The sequence below is a fragment of the Alligator mississippiensis genome, chromosome 12 (genome assembly GCF_030867095.1).
Source record: "Alligator mississippiensis isolate rAllMis1 chromosome 12, rAllMis1, whole genome shotgun sequence".
NCBI classification, from domain to species: domain Eukaryota; kingdom Metazoa; phylum Chordata; order Crocodylia; family Alligatoridae; genus Alligator; species Alligator mississippiensis.
The window spans coordinates 47,905,190-47,926,613 of record NC_081835.1 but is presented as its reverse complement, the minus strand read 5'-3'; the positions used below and the strand labels follow the sequence as shown (position 1 = coordinate 47,926,613).

General features: G+C 47.0%; 1 protein-coding gene across 2 annotated transcripts in view; it reads right to left on the bottom strand.

Annotated features, from left to right (window-relative positions):
• Window positions 1–21,424, bottom strand: part of LOC102565749 (cholesterol 7-desaturase nvd) — a 53,262-nt gene that overhangs the window by 5,567 nt on the left and 26,271 nt on the right. For both annotated transcript variants that reach the window (XM_059715443.1, XM_019500942.2), the window contains 4 exons: window positions 13,120–13,308; window positions 8,003–8,181; window positions 2,865–2,990; window positions 2,400–2,519 (listed from right to left, as the gene is read on the bottom strand). In XM_059715443.1, the coding sequence (XP_059571426.1) occupies window positions 2,400–2,519; window positions 2,865–2,990; window positions 8,003–8,181; window positions 13,120–13,308 (614 nt within the window). The remainder of the gene's footprint in view (window positions 1–2,399; window positions 2,520–2,864; window positions 2,991–8,002; window positions 8,182–13,119; window positions 13,309–21,424) is intronic.

Here is a 21,424-nt window from a genome sequence, read left to right as displayed (position 1 = left end):
TTGGATGCCAGCAATCCGATCTGGAGCTCTGGGCCAGGTTTCCACTTCGATACAGCCAAAGCGGCTCTGAAGCTTCAGAGCCGCCTTGGAGATCCGGCCATAGGGTATAATGGGGAATCAATTAAATATCTATAACTTTGTTGGTTTTTGTCTGATTTGGATGAAACTTGCAGGGGTGGTAGCCTCTGCTGAGAGCATGAAGCCTGCCAAGTTTCAAGAAGATCAGTGCTGGAGTTTGGGGGGAACTGCACCCCAAATTCTTGAAAGCAAAACTCATGTCACGTGTATGTGTTACACCACAGGGGGATCAAAACTGCAGGGGTGGTGGCCCCTGGTGAGGCTACAAAGCCTGCCAAGTTTCAAGGTGATAGGTGCAGGAGTTCGGGGGGAACTGCACCTCAAGCTGCAGACAGGCAAAACTCGTGACATAGATGACCCTGTGTGTGTTAAGGCGCAGCGGGCTGAAAGCTGCAGGGATGGTCAAGGAGATCAGTGCAGGGCTTCTGGGCTCTGGGGCCCTGCACCTCTAGCTGCTAACAGGCAAAACTCATGTCATGGGTGCAACTGTGTCTGTCTTGGGGTGGGGGGGGGATCTACTGCAGGCCTGGCTACTAAGCTACTGTGTTACCAGTTAGCAATCAATCATGATTCACTCAGGGACCAGCTCAATACACAGTAGCTAGCTAATGTAGCCAGTTAATTAGCAACAATTAACACCTACAAAACCACAGACTAAGGAGAGGAAATAATCAATACAGGCAATCAACTGCCCCAAGACAGAGACAGTCAGTTGCACAAGCATCCATGTCATGAGTTTTGCCTGTCAGCAGCTAGGGGTGCAGGCCCCAGAACCCTCCACAGCTGGCAGGCATCATGGCCGCAGCAGGGGCCACCACCCCTGCAGCTTTCACCCTGCTGCGCCTTAACACACACAGTGTCACCCATGTCACGAGTTTTGCTTGTCTGCAGCTTGAGGTGCAGTTCTCCCCAAGCCCCTGCACTGATCTTCTTGAAACTTGTCAGGCTTCATGGTCTCACCAGTGGCTACCATCCCTGCAGTTTTCACCCCCCTGTAATGTAACATATAGACATGACAGGAGTTTTGCTTTCAAAAATTTGGGGTGTAGTTCCCCCTGAACCCTTGGACTGATCTTGAAACTTAGTAGGCTTCATGCTCTCAGCAGAGGCTACCATCCCTGCAGGTTTCATCCAAATCAGACAGAAAACAACAAAGTTACAAATATTTAATTGATTCTCCATTATACCCTATGGCCGGATCTCTGAGGTGGCTCCGAATCTTTTCCGAATCAATTTGGAGCTTCTGAATAGTTTCAGAAAGCCTAAAGCTTCCAGCTATTCGATTAGGATTCATACATTTCATAGATTCGGCTTCAAAATCATCCAAATCACCTCCGAATCCGAATCATGATCCGAAGCTATGCACAACCCTAGCAGGCATGGCTTGTGATCACTGAGATTCTGGGGCTCAAGGAGCATCCCACAGGAGTGTGGGGGGGCTCTCCATGTGCTCGGCAGTGAACCTGGAAGTACTTCCAGTCTACTTCTGGGTCTGCTGGGGAGCGCACCGGGGGGGCCCCTCCCCGTGCCTCCCTGGCTCAGCGATCAGCCATAGGGGGGACCCTGGGTGCCCCCCCACCCCGACCCAGGAGGCACCAGTCACCAAGCCAAGGGGTCATGGGGGCATGCTCCCTGGCGGACCCGGAATTGGATTGGAAGTGCTTCTGGTCCACTTCCAGGTCTGCTGCCGAGCACGGTGGGAAGCCCCCTGTACTTCTGTGGGACACCCCATGTGCCCCAGCATCGCAGCATTCACAAGCTGCCCGCTACCTTGAGGTAGGTAGAAAAAACATTTAAAGCTGTCTCTATGTCTGAATCTCCAAATCTTTCTGAATCTCTCTGAATCGATTCAGAGTTCCCATTCAATTTGGAGAGATTAAAGGGTCCTCTGATTCGATTTGGATTCAGATTCGGCCACCAAATCTCCGCCAAATCGAATCAGGGACCGAAGCTTCGCACAGCCTTAATAGTGGCTTTTTCCCAATCTTCTGAAATGTCTCTATTCCTAATTGCTTTCATGAAAAGAAACCTTTTGTTACTTTAAAGCTGTTTCTTTTACTTGAAGCCTAGCAAGCAATTTACACCTTCAGACCTTGAAACAAGCATCCATTTCCACATGCCTCCTTATACTTTAGGAAAGCATGTATGAATAGTCCTTTTTAACAAATACAGAACCAAGGCACAAGGCAGCCAAGTTTCTTAGCTAAGTTTCTAGCATGTTTGGAAGAGCTGAAATTAAATTCCATTGTGCTTTTGAACCACTGCAATTTTCCATTTATCCAGGTACTTGTATGTATTGCTTTGTGAAGTGTGTTACTCACCTGTTTAGCTGTAACATTGACATCCAGTAAGGAGAAGTGTTTTCCAAACACAGTCAAGGCATGTTTAACCAGCATCTGGGCACAGTGATTGTTTGGTTCAGGCTCTGGCTGCCATTCTGCCTAAAGGGTTTGAAAACAAGTGACTGAGAGAACAAATGCAAAAGACAGCATGTGAGGTAGGACTGTCATATAACAAGCGTGTTGCAGAGTAGATCACAGTGCAGTGGAGACAGAAGAAGTTGGTCATATGTTCACAAAGAGACTATGTGCAGATGAATGCAAATGAAAGAGCAGGGCGTACCAGCCTTAGGAAGGAAGCTTGTGTTGACTATAAGGGCATGTGAGGGAATAGGATAAGAAGGCAAACATTCTGGAAAGCCCTGAAGCACACAGAAAACTTGAACTTCATTCAGAAGCCAAGGCAGATGGTCTCAGCCAACAGGCTTGTTAAACTGATCCTCTTACCTTCCAAGTGTGCTTCACAAAATCCCACAGCTTGGAGTGTATATATCTCAGGTCAGATCCATTCAAAATAGCCGATGCATGGACAGCATTTAGATGAGCTATATCTGCTCCATTCTCAGGGATTTCCTGCAAGTAAAGAATGAGGGCTGTGAGAAGCTTTGGTCCCTGATTCGATTCAGTGGAGATTCAGCCTGATTTGGTGGCTAAATCTCCAAATCTGAATCAAATCAGAGGACCCTTTAATCTCTCTGAATCTAATCGGAACCCTCTGAATCGATTTGGAGAGATTCGGAAAGATCTGGAGATTCGGACAGAGACAGCTTTAAATGTTTTTTCCACATACCTCTAGGTAGCAGGTGACTCGCAAATGCTGCAATGCTGGGGTGCATGGAGTGTCCCACAGGAGTGCAGGGGCCCCCCAGTGCGCTTGACAGCACACCTGGAAGTGGACCAGAAACTTCCGGTCCACTTCCAAGTCCAGCGGGGACCGCACAGGGGAGCCCCCCCCCAGGTCTCCCAGCTTGGGAACTGGTGCCTCCTGGATCTGGGGGGGCACCAGGGACCTCCCCGTGGCTGATCACTGAGCCAGGGATGCATGGGGGGGCCCCCCAGAGGACCTGGAAGTTCACTTCTGGGTTCACTGCTGACCACGTGGAGGGCCCCCCGCACTCCTGTGGAACGCTCCATCCGCCCCAGCATTGCAGCATTCACAAGCCCCACTGGTACCTTGAGGTATGTAGAAAAAACATTTAAAGCTGTGTTGAATGTCCAAATCACTGGTTCTCCAAATCAGCATTAAATCTTCATATTCGACCAAATCAAATCAGGGACAGTGATCCAAATCAACGAATCGAATCACTGTCCCCAATTCAGGCCGAATCCAAATCGAATAAAGCCTGCTTTGCATACCCCTATAAGGAACCATTTACAGTTACTTGACAAGTGCCTCAAGTTTCATAGATTTCATAGACATTAGGGCTGGAAGGGACCTCGGAAGATCATCGAGTCCAGCCCCCTGCCCAAAGGGCAGGACGTCAGCTGGGGTCATAGGATCCCAGCAAGATAAGCATCCAGTTTCATCTTGAAGGTGTTCAATGAAGGCGCTTGAACGACCTCCGGTAGCAGGCTGTTCCAGACCTTGGGGGCTCGGACAGTAAAGAAATTCTTCCTTATGTCCAGCCTGAAACGATCTTGTAGTAGTTTGTGACCATTTGACCTCGTCATCCCTTGGGGCGCTCTGGTGAACAAACGTTCCCCCAGATACTGGTGGTCACCCCTGATAAACTTGTAGGTGGCCATCAGATCACCCCTGAGCCTGCGCTTTTCCAGGCTAAAGAGCCCCAGGGCTCTCAGCCTGTCATCGTAGGGTCTGCTTCCCTGACCTCTGATCATGCGCGTGGCTCTTCTCTGGACTCTCTCAAGCTTCTCCACATCCTTTTTGAATTGTGGAGCCCAAAACTGAACGCAGTACTCCAGCTGCGGCCTCACCAAGGCCGAGTACAGGGGGAGAATGACGTCCCGGGATTTGCTTGAGAAGCATCTATGGATGCAAGCCAGCGTTTTGGTCGCTTTACTAGCCGCAGCATCGCATTGCAGGCTCATGTTCATCTTGTGGTCAATGATGACCCCCAAGTCTCTTTCTTCCATAGTGCTAGCCAACATAGCACTGCCGAGCCTATAAGGATGCTGCAGGTTTTTTTTCCCAAGGTGGAGAACCTTGCATTTATTGGCGTTGAACACCATCAGATTCTCGTCCGCCCACTTGCTGAGCCTGTCCAGGTCAGCCTGGATCATCCGCCTGTCTTCTGGTGTGGATGCTTTGCCCCAAAGTTTGGTGTCATCGGCGAACTTGGCCAGTCCGCTTCTGACTCCAGTGTCCACATCATTAATGAAGATGTTGAACAGTATGGGTCCAAGGACAGAGCCTTGGAGGACCCCACTGGTCACAGGACACCACGATGAGTGACTTCCATCAATTACTACCCTCTGGGTCCGACCCCAGAGCCAATTTTCCAGCCAGTGGATCGTGGAGGACCCAAGGCGACAATTGGCCAGTTTCTCCAAGAGACGATCATGGGACACCAGATCGAAGGCTTTTTTGAAGTCAAGATATATGACATCAATCTCATCTCCCTTGTCCAGGTGATAGGTCACCTGGTCATAGAAGGAAATGAGATTGGTCAAGCAAGGCCTACCCGCAACAAACCCGTGCTGGCTATCCCTTAAGATGTTGGCGTTGGCCAGTCCATTAAGGATGGCCTCTTTAATAAGCTTTTCTAAGATCTTCCCCGGGATAGAAGTCAGGCTGATGGGCCTATAGTTAGCCGGATCCACTTTCCTCCCTTTCTTGAAGATAGGCACCACATTGGCCTTCTTCCAGTCTTCGGGCACTACACCAGAGCGCCAAGAGTTTTCAAAGATCCGCGCTAGAGGCTGGGCTATGATGCTCGCCAGCTCCTTGAGTACCCTGGGGTGAAGATTGTCAGGGCCGGCTGACTTGAAGGTATCCAGCTTCTCAAGATGTTCCTTCACAAAGTCAGCATTAAAGGAGGGCAGGGGATCACCCTCACCCGGACTTCCCGGCCCTGTAGCGGGCATGGGCGTCCCATGGGGCTGATGAAAGACCGACGCAAAGTACCTATTTAATAGGTTGGCTTTTTCCTGGGCGTCAGTTGTCAGTTGCCCCATCTGGTTCAGCAGGGGTCCAACGTTGCCCCTGTTATTTGTCCAAAGTTATTTATTCCAAGTTAGTTATGTATTCCAACACAGGCTATATATTAAATATTACTGTGGCTCACACCCAAAGACATCAACAAGATTGGGTTCCATTGTGCCAAACACTGTTCACGCTTTGTTAGTGACAACCTCTACCCCAAAGAGCCCTGGCAGATATTACATTCATGGTGTGAGTAACATGCTGTGACATATATTGCAACATGCCACATGTTCAGCCAGTTTATGGCATGATAAAATGGCAAATGAGCCACAAAGATGTTTCATGTATACTGAAACAACTTTGTATCTGGTTTGCATGGTGTCTTAAACTGAATATGTGGCACACGACACAGGCTAGGGCCCAGGGCTACCCCAGGCAATTACAATGATCATCAGCACCAAGCACAAGGCAGCTCCATGGGCTGAGTAATGGCTGTCCCCTGCCTGTTCCCCAAGATGGGCTGGGAATTGCAATTGGGATAAGGAATGTTATGTCCCATCCCAAAAATCACACATCCTACCAAGATGCATGATTTTTGGGGTAGGACATAAAATTGCACAGATCCCAATTGCATCATTATATGAATGTCTTCCAGGGGCCAAAGACTCACAATCTAGAAACAAGGCCTAGGTAAATGAGACAAATAAGAGAATACAGGATGGAAGTTTCTGAGCATGGCTTAGTTGTGTGTCTAGATCTTAGCTAATCAGCAGCAATAATCAGTGATTCCCAGAAAGACTACCTGAAGGTGGAATTAAGGTGGCTGACCTACTAGTCACTGAGGTAACCTACAGAGATATTGCAATTATCTTAAACCTAAGCATTTTTAGACCATTATTAAGTCTATGGTTATCCAAAGACTATCTAATGTAAAATGTATGGTGTTCTAGCCCCAAGACTGTTATGTCAAAGATGGGCCCTGGCCATGTTTCTGAGAAAAATAAGGACTGTTACCTATTGTACTGAACTCAGGATTGCTGCAGTATTATCAGGTCTGCACTAAAGTTTAGGTATCTAGGGATTATTACAGTCCAGAGTGTAAGATACTTAATTTTAGGCATCTAGTGAAGTCTGTAACACACAGCAGAGATTTCCAGATCTCTTTTGGTAACTTAAGTGGAATTTAGACTCCAGTGTACCACCCTGCATCCAGCCCTACATTTTTCCAACAAAACAGTTATAATCAAGTCAGTTTTAAGTCAAATTAGATTAACAGATTCACAGAATATCTGTTCTACATTTAAAGAGCACATGCTGTGTGTTTGGGGCACATACACTGTATATTCTCCATGGGGAGAACACATTGTGGGCACATCTACACGAGATGCTTTACTCAAGATGAGAGCAAATTTCTGCGTAGTAAGCATCACCATCTACACGTGCAGCCGGGCAGTGTGTGCGTGGAGGGGGACAGGACTGCTCCCTGCCCCTGAGAGCTGCCTGCTGCCAGGATGGGCTCTGCCACTAGAGCCTGGGTAGGGACAATGTCCCCCTGCCCCTCTGCAATTGCAGAGCTGGGGCTGGGAATAATCCTCTCCTAGCCCACACTCCACAATCAAGGAGTTGGGGCTTGGAGATATGAATCTCCCAGCCCCTGCTGCACAAGTTGGGAGCTCCCTGCTGCTGGGGCAGGGGAACATTGTCCCCACCTGGGCTCCAGTGGTGGAGCCCCCCCCCCAGCAGCAGGCAGCTCTTGGGGCAGGGAGCAATCCTCCAGGCCCTGCCAAAAGACAGCTGTCCCCTGAACCCTTGCTCCCTGCCAGCCCCTGAGCTAGCACCCAAGGGGAGACTAGAGCTCCCCCTGGCTGCTGCAGGGCGATGATGCAAGGCAGGTAGAGGAAGGAGCAGACATCAGTAAATTACTCTGTAAAGCGGGGGTAGCAAAATGTGGCCTGTGGGCCATATACGGCTTGCCAGATCATTCTATTTGGCCCACAGGACCCCTAAAAAAATTGAGAAAATTCATATTCATCTGCCCCTGGCTGCCTGTCATGCAGCCCTCAATGGCTGGTCAAAACTCAGTAAGCAACCTTCTTCCTGAAATAATTGCCCGCCCCTGCTATAAACCCACTCCCGGAGCATTTACACATGTAGACATGCCCAGTGAATATATACTGGCTTAATTCCTGTTTTACACTTTACCAAGCCTCTGCACTTAATGATAGAATCACAAAAGTAGGTTCTTTGAAGGTTACTTGATGTAGTCTCAAACATTTTTGCTTAATGTTCTACTAGGTCCTCCCTGGTTTAACCATGTCAGAATCAAAGCTTAAAAGGCAAAGTTCAAAAGCCGTACATTAGAACACCTGTTCTAAGAATTTGCAGAGTCAGTGTCCTCATCTGCATTCAAGAGGTATGATTTCAAAGCATCCAAGCCAGCAATGCCAACAGCCATTGACCAGACACAACAGAAGTCTCCTACCTGAATGTGTACATTGACAAAATGCTCTGTTTGGCCATGATACACCCACTCTTTTGAGGTGATCTCCTTCTGCTCTGGGACATCCCACATTGGATCAACACCATCGCAGTGATACCAGACAAAGAGCATTCCATTTATTTCACATGAAGGCCATGTCTTAATCTTTGCAAAGTCTGGCACTATAGAGGAGAGAAAGATGTTAACTCAGATCAGAAGTTTCAGCTCTGACACTTGTATCCTAGCTCTTCCAGTCCTGAGCTACAGTGGTAGAAACCATGCCCTAATAGAGGATATTGATGCTGCACAGCTTTCCTTGATGGGATGGGTTTTTTCTCTCATTCTATCACTTAAGTCATAGTCAAAACCAGACCAGGGATGGATTTTAAAAAATAGATTTATCATTTAAAATCAGTTTAATTTAAATGGAATAATTTTATTTACATCCCTTTCTTTTTAATACTTATACTTTTAGTACCATTAAATTATACTTACAATTTAAGGACCATCACTATGGAGTACTGCATAAGTCTTTTAAAGGGACAAACCTAATATTGTTGGTTGAAATTGAATTAGTCACTCAGATATATCCTGTTTTCATGGTCCCTAATGCAGTGAGTGATTTATATCTAAAGTATGGAATTAATTCTATAGTATCTGCTAACAGATGAGTTACAAAACTCTGCTCTAAAACGTGACAAGGACATTTATTGTCAGGCCCCTGGCAGATATTCAGTTAAAGGCACCCTGAGATCTGATGCACGATCCCAAAGATCATGCTTCCAGCTAGGCTATATGTGCTCAGCAGGAGGAGCAATTGTGGGATCAGGGATCAGATCCCCACTATGCCATGTTGCTGGTGCAGGGGGAGCCCAGGATCATGACCCCTAGGCTCTCACTGCATCAGCAAAGGAAGCCAGTCAGCTGCCGGCCACTCCCAGCCTTGGAGGCACACCAGAATCCTGGAGTCCAATTCACTGCAGAGGCAAGCAGCCCAAATCAACTGCTGCTCCCAGACTCCAGGGCATAGCAGAGCCCTTGACTCCAGCTGTGCCTTGACTCAGCTGGCAGGAGCTCCCATGTGCTCCATAGTTTCACAGTAGGTAGGGTCGGAAGGCACCTGAGCAGATCATCAAGTCCGACCCCCTGCCCTGGGCAGGAAAGAATGCTGGGGTCAAACGACCCTGGCTAGGTGTCTGTCTAGCCTCCTTTTGAAGACCCCCAGGGTAGGAGTGAGCACCACTTCCCTTGGAAGTTGGTTCCAGATCCTAGCTACCCTGCCTGTGAGGGCTTCCTGATGTCTCACGGCCACTAGATCCCCTCTCAGCCTTCTCTTCTAGAGACTGAACAGGTTCAGGTCCCATAGCCTCTCTTTGTAGGGCCTGCCCTGCTGCCCCCTGCCCATGCAAGTGGCCTTCCTCTGGACCCTCTCAATGCTGTCCACATCCGTCCTGAAGAGCAGTGCCCAGAACTGGATGCAGTACTCCAACTGCGGCCTGACCAATGACGCATAGAGGTAGAGGATCACCTCCTTGGACCTGCTCGTGATGCATCTGTGGATGCATGACAAGGTGCAGTTAGCCTTTCTGACCACGTCCTCACGTTGGCAGCCCATGTTCACTTTGGAATCAATAATGACTCCAAGGTTCTTTTCTACCTCTGTGCTGACGAGAAGGGAGTTCCCCAGCCTGTAGGTCTGCTGCTGGTTCTTCCTCCCTAGGTGCAGCACCTTGCACTTGTCAGTGTTGAATCCCATCCTATTCTCATCTGCCCACCCCGGTAACCTGTCCAGATCTAGTTGTAGCCTGTCCCTTCCTTCTATCATGCCCACCTCTCCCCACATCTTAGTGTCATCCGTGAATTTGAACAAGGTGCTTTTCACCCCCTCGTCCAAGTCGCTGATGAAGATGTTGAACAGTGCAGGCCCAAGGACTAAGCCCTGGGTGATCCCACCATCCACATCCCTCCAGGTCGAAAATGACCCATCCACCACCACTCTCTGGGTGTGGCCCTTTAGCCAATTTGCAACCCATCTGACTGTGTAGGCATCAACACCACAGTCGCTTAATTTTTTAATGAGAATAGGGTAAGAGACAGTGTCAAAGTCCTTCCTAAAGTCCAGAAAGACTATGTCCACCGCGACACCTGCATCTAAGGATTTTGTGACCTGGTCGTAGAAGGCCACTGGGTTGGTCTGACAGGACCTGCCTCTAATGAACCCATGCTGGTTGCCCCTAAGCATAATCTCCCCTGCTGGCCCCTTGCAGATGTGATCCTGGATAATTCTCTCAAAGAGTGTCCCCAGGACCGAGGTAAGACTAACAAACCTATGGTTTCCTGGGTCCTTCTTCCTCCCTTTTTTGAAAATGGAGACCACATTGGCCCTTTTCCAGTCCTCTGGCACCTGGCCAGAGCACCACAAATGCTCGTAAAGCCGTGCTAGGGGTCCCACAATGACCCCTGCCAATTCCCTCAGCACCCTGGGGTGGAGATCATCTGGACCTGCTGATTTAAACACGTCCAGCCCCACCAGAAGTTCCCTAACTAGGTCCATTCTGACCCTAGGCCTGGCGGTACCTCTCCTGAGTCCATCCAGAATCCCGGTGTGGGGGATGTCCTGGTCTGTGCTCAGAAAAATGGAGGCAAAGAATTTGTTAAAGAGGTTAGCTTTGTCGTCTGGTGCAACCACCAGACTGCCATGTGTGTCCTGCTCTTGAGGCTGGGAGCTCCAATCTGCTGATGCCTGGCTACACATGCCATTTAAGGTGCAATGCAAACCAGCCACAAGATTATACATATTTTGTGTAAAAAAAATCATTAAATATTTTGTGTAATAACTCTGTGGCTTATTACTTGTTTTACTGTGCCATTAACTGCATTAACATGTGGCTAGGTAACTCCTTAACACAATTACCTGGTTAATCTCTGCCAGAGGCCTCAGAATAAAGTTATAGATGGCAGGGTGGATTTGGTTGGGAAGCCACAAATTAATCATTGTTTTGTACAAAAAGTACATTCTTTGTTTGCCAAAACCTTAATACATATTATTCACAACTCAAAGGTAAATGTAGGTTTCATTTTTCGAAGGTAAACACTATACATTTTCAAGCAGTGATTTATTTTGATAATTTTTCAGATTAATTTTGCAGTACATCAGCAAACTAAATTATGATTTTGTTATTTTATTTACCAAAGCTAATTGAAGCAGATATTTGTCAAGTCAGTGGGAGGTGAACTATCTTCAATTCACTAGAATAATCATAGATATTTAGGGGATATTTTTGCCACACTGTATTAGGAGGACATCAAATGAGCGCTGCAGCCATTTGTTGTTAGCTTGGGGCTTTCTTCACTTTCTTCTAGATTTCTTCTCATCTTTGATTTCTTCTCTCTTTTACAGCCTGGCAAAACTGCTGCAATGATAGGCTTTTCCTTCTACCATACCATTCCCTCACTAGATCTCAAATCAGTGGAGAGGCTCTACTCAGAAACTTATCCCTTAAGACTTCTGGAACATTCTGCTTAAAAATGTTTGTTTTGTTTCTACTTCCCCTCCCTTCTTGCATTTATCTCCAGACTCCTCTTCCTTGCTCAGATCTACTCCACCCCCAACAATCCTCTATTCATTTAACTTCTTAAAACGTTGCACTTTTAGAGAGAAGTAAGGGCTTGATTCCGTGTATACAAACATGCAGAGAGATGATAGGGCTGATTGGTAGGTAATCAGGTCTGTTCTTTTTCATCTCCATATACTGCTGTTCATAAGGATGTTATCTCTGAAGACACAAATCCACAGTTCAAGAAATGAAACTAAGCATCACAGAAATGCTTAATGGGATCTTGTAGACAGATCATTGAGTCCCATTGGGAAGAGTGGTTTTCTTTAATCTTTACTAATCTATAGAGAAGTCTCTGGGAACCCCATAAGATTGGTCCACTAATATAGTCCATGGCCTGCTGTGACCTATATATAAAACTTTTCTTAAAAGGGTACATGAATATCCTGTCTCAAATAGTATATAATTAAAATAATTATAATTAGATTAATCTATTCTATGATATCTTTGAGCTTTAACATATCTTAAATTTAAACTATCTTTATATAGGTTTTTTGCTTTTTTTAAAAAGTATCTTAACAAAAAAAAATGATTACATACAAAAAAATTATTATTTTTTTCAATTGTTGATTTTTATCCACCCTAATAGATGGTCATCTAAGGAAAAATCTCTAGAAATCAACCTGGTGATAAGAGAAAAAGGAAAATGTTTAAGTCAAGTCAATAATGCAAAGGGACAGACAGTAGGGCTGTGCGAATCTTCGGTCCCCGATTCGATTCAGTGGAGTTTCAGCCCAGTTCAGTGGCCAAATCTCCAAATCAGAATCAAATCAGAGGACCTTTTAATCTTCCCAAATCAAATTGGAACCCTCCAAAATCGATTCGGAGAGATTTGAAGATTTGGACGTAGACACAGCTTTAAGTGTTTTTTTCTACATACCTCTAAATAGCAGGTGGCTCACAAAAGCTGCAATTCTGGGGTGCATGCAGTGTCCCACAGAAGTACAGGGGGCTCCCCAATGCACACGGCAGCAGACCCAGAAGTGGACCAGAAGCACTTCTAGTCCACTTCTGGGTCCACTGGAGAGCACATTGGGGGGGGGGGGGCCACACCCCCTGGCTCAGCAACTGTTGCCTACTGGGTCTGGGGGCCAATCACCAAGGGGGGGGGGGGGGCACAGCACAGTCCCTGGGGGACCCGGAAGTGTACTGGAAGTACTTCAGGTCTACTTCTGGGTTTGCCGCTGAGCACGTGGAAGACTGGTACCTTGAGTTATCTAGAAAAAACACTTAAAAGCTGTGTCTATGTCCGAATCGCTGATTTTCTGAATCAGCATTGAATCTTCAGATTCAGATTTGGCTGAATTCAATCAGGGACAGTGATCTGAATCAACTAATCAAATCACTGTCCCTGATTCGTGCCAAATCCGAACCCAAATCAAATAGGGCCCACTTCACACAGCCCTGACAGACAGGGCAATGGTTCCATTTCCATAGGAAAATGTGTTCTCCATCAGGATACTGTTATTTCCACAAATTCTTACTGCAGAGTTAGGGAGTCACCTTTTTCAGCATATGGGATTGTAATGCACTTTCCATCTTCACCTCGAAACTGCCATCCATGAAATGGGCATTCAATGCAGTTCCCTACAACGTGGCCCCCAACAGCAAGGTTAGCCCCAAGGTGTGGGCAATAGGCATCTACCACATATGCTCGTCCATCCAGAGCACGGAACACAGCAAGCTGTTCCCCTGCACATCAAAATGAAAGTACAAGGTTAAGCTGTCCACCAAAACAACAGTCTTACTTTAAGGGCTTGATCAACACATGCTGACATACCCCTTTTGCTACTTGCAGAAAGTGGGACTTGGAGAACATGAACTACGCTGTGAAGCAAAGTGAGTTTTCCATTCAAACAGTTCCCATACCAGTTTTCTTGGATTCCCTCAGCAAAGGTTACCTTGTTAGGCAGAATTGCTACCAAGTGGTCAATACAGGTGAACTAAGCTTTTATTTCTCTGTCAAACTAGTCCTTCAAGGAGTTGTAAAAAGACTATAGATGAATGTGGACTGATTCTATAATGGCCAGTTGTTTTAAAGTGTTTTTTTTACTCTTACGTATGTTAACAACTTAAGTACCTGGGAAACACAGAAGCATCCTAGGTACTAAATGCAGTGTTATGGAAGCTATTTGAGCGTATTGATCTATAGCAGCTTCCCAGCCTACAGTTACCCAGAAAATTAGAATCACTTTCCTGTCCATGTTACTAGAGGTGTCATTTGCAGGATATAAGTCTGAGCACTATATTGCAGAGGTTCAGTAATCCTTTCCCTAATTTTAATTTCATTTTAGATAGTTTACAGCAGACCCGCATAATCTCAGGAGTTCTGAAAGCAGTAATACTGACAGCTGGCGAGAGCCGTAAGGCTGACACCAATTATGAGACGCACAGATGTTCCACACAAGCAAGCCTAAATGGAATGAATTCCTCAGAAATAGTGTTCATCCAGGCCATCACACTTAGCGGCTCCACTTACATTGCTCTTGAGTATGTGCAAGAGCCTGAGATGCTTAAGAAACTCTACAGTCCACAGTGGAGACACAGATGATGTCAAGTGCCAAATGCAGTTGGCTCTGCTGGCTCACAGCCAGTTTGAATCACTTTTTGGAAATTAGGCCACTAAACTCTGCCTGTGCCTGGTTTAGGCACTAAGGGAACCAATTCGAATCAGGACCAAAGGCCCAGATTGTGTTGGTAAATTAGGCATCTAAGTCAAAGATAGTGTCCAAATATCTTTTAAATCTGATCCAATATGACTTCATGCAGAACCTCAGGAGCTATCTGGATATCACTACATTCGGCTGCAGAGATGCACTGCAGTGGCAGAAGTGAATAACTGATTACAAATGGTTACCCAGAGAGGTTGTGGAATCTCCATCCTTAGGTTTTTAAGACCTGGGTAGACAGAGCTTTGGGTAGGATGATATAATTGGGGATGGTCCTGCTTTGAGCAGGGGGTTGAACTAGATGATCTCCTAAGGTCCCTTCCAACCCTAATTTTCTATGATTCTATGAAATGGAGGCCTCCTTTTCTCTTCTATAAGAAAAAGGCACTTCTATATGGAAGCACCAGTGGGATTAGTCTGAATATGCTGTTTGGCCACAAGATGGCACCAAACTGCAGCCAGATGAATCCAGCTTGTATGCAGCTGGTGCATACTTTTAAGGTGCAGACCCACATGCACAGCCCTTTCCCACCCCCACCCCCCACTCTAACTCATGGCGCTTTATGTAATGCACCATGAGTTAGAGTGCCCCCCAAACCAACAGGTGTTTGCCTGTTGGGTGGGGAGGGGTGGGGTGGGGGTGGAAAATAAATAAATAAATAAAATCAAGCTGTGCTTTAAAGCCAAATCAAGCCCAAGAAGCCTGCCTGCAGCTTCTCTCCCCTAGACCTGCCCTGCTACCCTCCCAGCTCCAGTGCTGTTTGGAAGAAGGGAGGGGGAGCAAGCTGTGGCCTGGGGTTTCCCCGGCCTGAGTTGGAGAGGGACTTTGGGGGGTCACAAGGTGGGGGGCTCCAATCCACCTGCCCCCTTCAAGCTCAGGCTGGGCAAACCCCAGCCCTCAGCTCGCTCCCCCTCCCCTAGCCCCCTCCCTTCCAGCAGACAGCCCTGGGGTGGGGCTGGGCTACATCAGCCCAGCCCCAATTGGCAAGGGATTGATCCTAGGGAACAAAAGTTCTCTAAGGTGCTCCGAAGTGGAGCACCTTCATCCGATTCCTCATTTGATGAAGGTTAATTTGTTGCACAATCAGCCACTTTTAAAGCACTCTGAAGCCATGCATGTGTGTCGCAGCACAACTGTAGAGCACTTTAAGGGAGCTGATCACATGACAAATGTAACTTCTGTCTGCGCCCCTAGTGTAAATACCTTCTGGTCCGAATGGGTAGAAAGAGATGGAATTTTCTGGAAAGGTTAAAGCAGAGGTGTTTATTGAGTGCTATGGATGAGTCAGTGAAGCACTACAAAGATATTCAGCAATTAATGATGTGGTCTCATTCAATTTCTTCAGTAGTTTTCCTGTTCCCCTAGAGCACCATTTCAGTCTAATGGCCTGGGCTCATATTTTAACCCTGGTGTGACTTACACTGGTTTTATACACCAGTATAAGCCATACCAGTCTCCAGAATGGACTGACAATCATCTTTCCGCAGCGAGCTGCTGCACCACTGTGGGTAGGTACAGATATCTGGGGAGGTTAGATAGAGTAAAAAATGGCCACCCAATCTAAGGTAAGTTGGGATGGGGAAGGCAGAGGAGGGGTTGGGAGGATTGAAGGGAGGGACAAACATACTCTGCGGAGGGGGGAAATCAGGGGAACCAGGGGGCAAGCAAGGTCCACATGGGGTTGTCAGAATCAGGGGGGCTCACAGGGTCCATGGGGGAATGGGGGTCCTCCTCCCATCCCCAGGGAATGAGATTTTTTAGCTCCCCAAACCACCACCCCCATCTCACTTTCCCCTTTCCCCACCCCAATGTACTTCCTAGCTCCCAGTGTTGACTTGCATGATGGGGTTTGGTGGGCTCCGGGGCATGGGGTGCTGCCTGCAATGGGGGCAGGGGGTGCTGCAGGGGGTTCCATAAGCCAGGAGAGGTTTTCTGTCTAAAGGTGGGACAAGAGGCCAAGGGCTAAAAATAGCCCAGTGCTAGGGGGGCAGGTATAGAAAGTGAAGCCCCTGGGGCCTGCAGCTGGGCTTTCCCAGCCCTGGGTTTGCTCTAGAAACTGTACAGAAGTTCAGTTAGATCAGTCTCGCCAGGACCAATCTAAGTTAGACTACCTTGTAGGTACACTTAACTTAGATCAGGTCAGCCATTTTTAGATCAATCTAACTGTCCTAAACTTCTGTACAGTTCACACTTAGATCCACCTAACTAGAGATCTAAACATAAGGTCCGCACCTGGGTGAGCCAAGTTAGAGTGGGTGTCATTTTCAATGCAATCGAACCTCCCCAAATGTCTGTACGTACCCTATGTGGCAGAGAAGCTAGTAATACCTTATTTGCCTTGGGCAAACTTACACAAGGATATTGTTACCCATAATATTTCCTATGCTAACTCTACACCCTATATAATAACTTGCACCAGTGTAAAACTAGATGGCATGTGTCTGCTCTTTGTTTAGGTGGTAAGGACAAATTATCCTGGTGTGAAGTATCAGTGACCAGACTCTAAGCCTAATATTAGGGCTGTGTGAAGATTCAGGTGGTGATTCAATTCAGAGGAGATTCGGCCCAATTCAGTGGCCAAATCTCCAAATCTGAATCAAATGGGGGGGGCCAATAAAAAGGTCTGAATTGATTCGAAGCTCTCTGAATCTTCGGAAAAGATTTGGAGAGGTTCGGTGATTCAGGCACTCCCCACCCGCTGCAGCAGGGAGCTGGAGCCGGACTCAGAGCTGGTAAGTAGGGAGTGGGGGGGTGGGGCTGGAGGCTGGAGGAGGAGGCAACAGAGATTTTTTGGGCCATAATCGGCTGATACGGATCCAATTGCCGATATGCAGCCTGGCAGCATGGAGAGCAGCATCCAGCTGGTAAGTCTGTTGTGGGGGAAGGGGTGGGGGGGCAGATTGAGGCCCCCATAGTGAGAGAGGGAGTGGGGCTAGGGCAGGCGCTACCCAGCCAGCAGGGCACAGGATAGAGCCATGAGCGGCTCTTCTGAGTGGTGCCGGGGGTGGGGAGCTCCTGCTGCTACATCTACCCCAGGAGGGCATGGTGGGTAGGTGTCCCTGGATCAGCATGCGGAGCGGGGGCGGGCTGCCACTGCAGGCTGGAGCCAGGCTCTTCCTGGCAGGTGAAGGGGTGGGGGGCTGCAGCAACCCCAAGATTTGCTGTAGGCCCCCTCCCAGTGCCACTGCCAACCAACCCAAGTGCAGCCTGGCCCAAACCCCCTACCAGGAAAAGCCCAGCACAGCCTCCAGCCCTGGCCCCAGCAGCAGCCTGCCCTCACCCTGCACACAGATCCGGAGGCCCATACCCCACCATGCCCTCCCAGGGTGCATGTAGTGGTGGGAGCTGCCCCCTGGATGAGCTGCTCGCAGCTCTGTCCCTCACTCTGCCTCAGCTGTGCAGTGCCTGCCCCTGCTCCAGCCCTAATCCCTCCCTCACTGCGTGGGCCTCGATCTATCACCCCCATGTCCCTTCCCTCACAACAGACTTGCCAGCCAGATCCAGCTGCTCTCCACACTGCCAAGCTACAGTCCTGGCTGCCTGCATGCATGGGGCCACTTATCAGCTACGTTATTGGACACATCAGCCAAAGAAAGCAGATTGCTAATACTGTCAATTTTCCTTATACCAGTGCCAATCTGATATGGACCAATGTATTGATGCACCCCATCTTATTTCTATTTTGTATTTTCTGTGATATTTTAGCACATCACTGAATATCCAGAATAGCTCTTAACATTGTAAAGGATAGTACCTGTTTAGCCTGAAAGACATGCATATTTCAAGAGTTATGAAATATTAGACATTTGCAAGGAGTATAGTACTGTATGAAAGAGAACAGTTCCACAAACAAATCTCTACTCCTTATGAAACCAATTTCTATAGAAAGTGTTTTTTTCCACTTGTTATGCATGCTCTACATTACACACCCAATACAGAATATTACACTGAAGTACTGCATGCAGAAGTCATCATCAAAATGATAGGTTGTGGTACAGTGGCCATCCACAAGATCAAAATACAGCTACAGCAGCTCAAGTACATCAGGTAACCACATTGTTTGAGGAATACGTTGTGAATAATCACAATCAGGTAAACAGTTTCAGATATACTTTGTCAATAATTACTCTACAATTCGAAAAAGTATTGTGGTCTGATTATTAAAAACTATTCTGATAATGGCAAAGTTTAATTTCATAAATCATCCAATGTTGCTTAGCAGTCTATTCTAATGCATGCATTTCCCCGTTCTTTATATTGCAGTTTATAATACCTTTTAGCTAATAAATTAAAGGGGATTTGACTGTAAAATAAATACAAATAGACTTTTATACTTATTGTCTAATCACTTGTCTTTTAAAAGATTCTGACAACAGAAATATTTAGCTCTAGAAAATGGGTGTATTGCATGTAGTAATTAGTGCTCCATGATTAATACAAAGAAAATATGCATATGCTGAATGAGTCATCCTTCCCTCTCCCTATCCCTTCTCCAGCTGTGCATTAAAACTTAGTGAAAAGAGTAATTACATTGTATAAAGCAAAGCAGAATATGGGTGCCATGGTGATGATGATGGATACAAAGACTGAGACAGAAACTACTAACTTCTGGATATTGCTCTGACAGTAAAAGGTGTTAATCCTTGCTCATTAATTCATTATCTTCACTAGCTACTATGTTATTCAATCAATCATGATTCACTCTGGGACCAGCTCAATACACAGTAGTTAATGAGCAAGGATTAACACCTACTAAACCACAGACTAAGGAGAGGAAAGAATCAATACAGAGCCCGGAACTGCTTCTGCCCCAAGACAGAGACAGTCAGTTGCATAAGTACCCATGTCACAAGTTTTGCTTGTCAGCAGCTAGGGGTGCCAGGCCCCAGAACCCCTCTGCGCCTATCTCCTTGACAGCTGGCAGGCTTTGTGGCCTCTGCAGGGGCTACCATCCCTGCAGTTTTCACGCCCCCACCCCAGTGCCTTAACACACACACACACACACACACACACACACACACACACACACAGTGTCACCTATGTCATGAGTTTTGCTTTCAGGACTTTGAGATGCAATTTCCCAGAAACCCCTACACCTATCACCTTGTATCTTGGCACATGTCATGCTCTGAGTAGAGGCTACCATCCCTGCAAGTTTCATCTGAATCATCCAAAAGACAAAGTTATAGCTATTTCATTGATTCCCCATTATACTGTATGGCTGAATCACCAAATCGGCTCCAAATCAGCTCCGAATCTTCCGAAGCAATTTGGTCAAATTGAATCAGAAAAAATTATTCAGATCTCCGAATCAAATCTCTGGCATCTGAATCAGTCAAATCTGAATACGAATCAAATAGTTCTCTAGTCGCACAGGCCTACTGGTGGGACTCCACCTATGACTAGTCTGTAGGTATAGAAGGCTGTACCTTGTACAGGAGAGACCATGTTGGGAAGAGGGGTGGGGGTGTAGCGTTATGTCAAGAAGCACTACACTTCCCTTCAAACCGAGTTCACTAATCAAGAAGGGAGTCTTGCAAACCTCTGGGTTAAAATATGGGGAGAGCATGGGGAAGGGGATATCATTGTAGGAGTCTATTATAGACCTCCCAACCAAGAAGAACTGGATCATAAATTCAGTAGGGAACTGGCTAAGGCCACATGCTCCCGATACACGATTGTCATGGGGGACTTCAACCTCCCCGACATCTTGTGGGAAGAGCACACTGCCAAATCTGACCAGTTGCATAGCTTTCTCACTTGCATTGATGACCTTTACCTAACGGAAGAGGTCTATGAGCCGACTAGGGGAGAGGCACTGCTGGATCTGGTTCTGGCCAAAGGGGATGATCTGGTGAGCGATCTGAGGATCAAGGAGAAGCTTGTTGACAGTGACCATGAACTGATCACTTTCTCTATCCAACGAAGGATGGGCAAATCCCTCAGTAAAACAGAAATCCTCAACTTTGGGAAGGCTGACTTTCACAAACTCAGGAGACTGGTCAGTCAGGCACTAAGTAACCATGGCTCCTTAGAAAGGGGAATCCACAAGGAATGGTTATTTGTTAGGAATGCAATCCTAGAAGAGCAAGGGAAGTCCATCCCATAGAAAATGCAGTCAGTGGGCAGGGAAGCCCCCTTGGCTAAACAGGGAATTTTTTGACCTCCTGAAACTTAAAAGGAAAGCCTACACCAGATGGAAAATGAGAATCTTCACTCAACACTAGCCCACTCCTGTAGAGAGCAGTTCAGAAAAGCCAAGGCTGAAACCAAACTCAGGCTAACCACTGGAATCAAGGATAACAAAAAGTCCTTCTTCAGATATGTGGGAAGTGGGAGAAAGAGCAAAGGCAACATTGGACCCCTGTGAGATCAAATGAGGCAGCTGACATCTAATGTTCAAAAAAGGCCAATTTCCTAAATGATTACTTTGCATCAGTTTTCCACCCACCCAAGGGGGTCACACACTGTCAGACAGGACACAAAACATCCAGAGAGTGGGAGATGGGCCCACAACTGATGTAGATCAAGTGAGGGAACACCTCGAGAGGCTCGACATCCATAAGTCCGCGAGCCCGAACGGAATGCACCCAAGAGTCTTGAAGGAACTGGCGGACATCATAGCACACCCTATGGCGAAGATATTTGAAAATTCATGGTGCTTGGGTAAGGTACCAGAAGACTGGAAAAAAAAACAACATGGCTCCAATCTTCAAGAGAGGAAGAAAGGAAGATCCAGGGAATTACAGGCCTATCAGTCTGACGTCCATCCTGAAAAGATCTTGGAGAAAATCAAAAGATCCATCAGCAACAGGCTAATAGAAGGCAACCCCCTGAATGCCAGCCAACATGACTTTGTTACTGGAAGATCTTGCCTGACCAACCTCGTCTCCTTCTATGACCAGGTGACACATTGCCTAGACAAGGGAGATGAGGTTGATGTCATATACCTGGATTTCAAGAAAGCCTTTGATTTGGTCTCCCATGATCTCCTCATGGTTAAGCTGGGGAACTGCAACCTCGACCATCTCATGGTCCAATGGCTGGGGAACTGGCTCTGGGGTCGGACCCAAAGAAGACTAGTTGATGGGAGCAAGTCAATGTGGTGCAAAGTGACCAGTGGAGTCCCTCAGGGCTC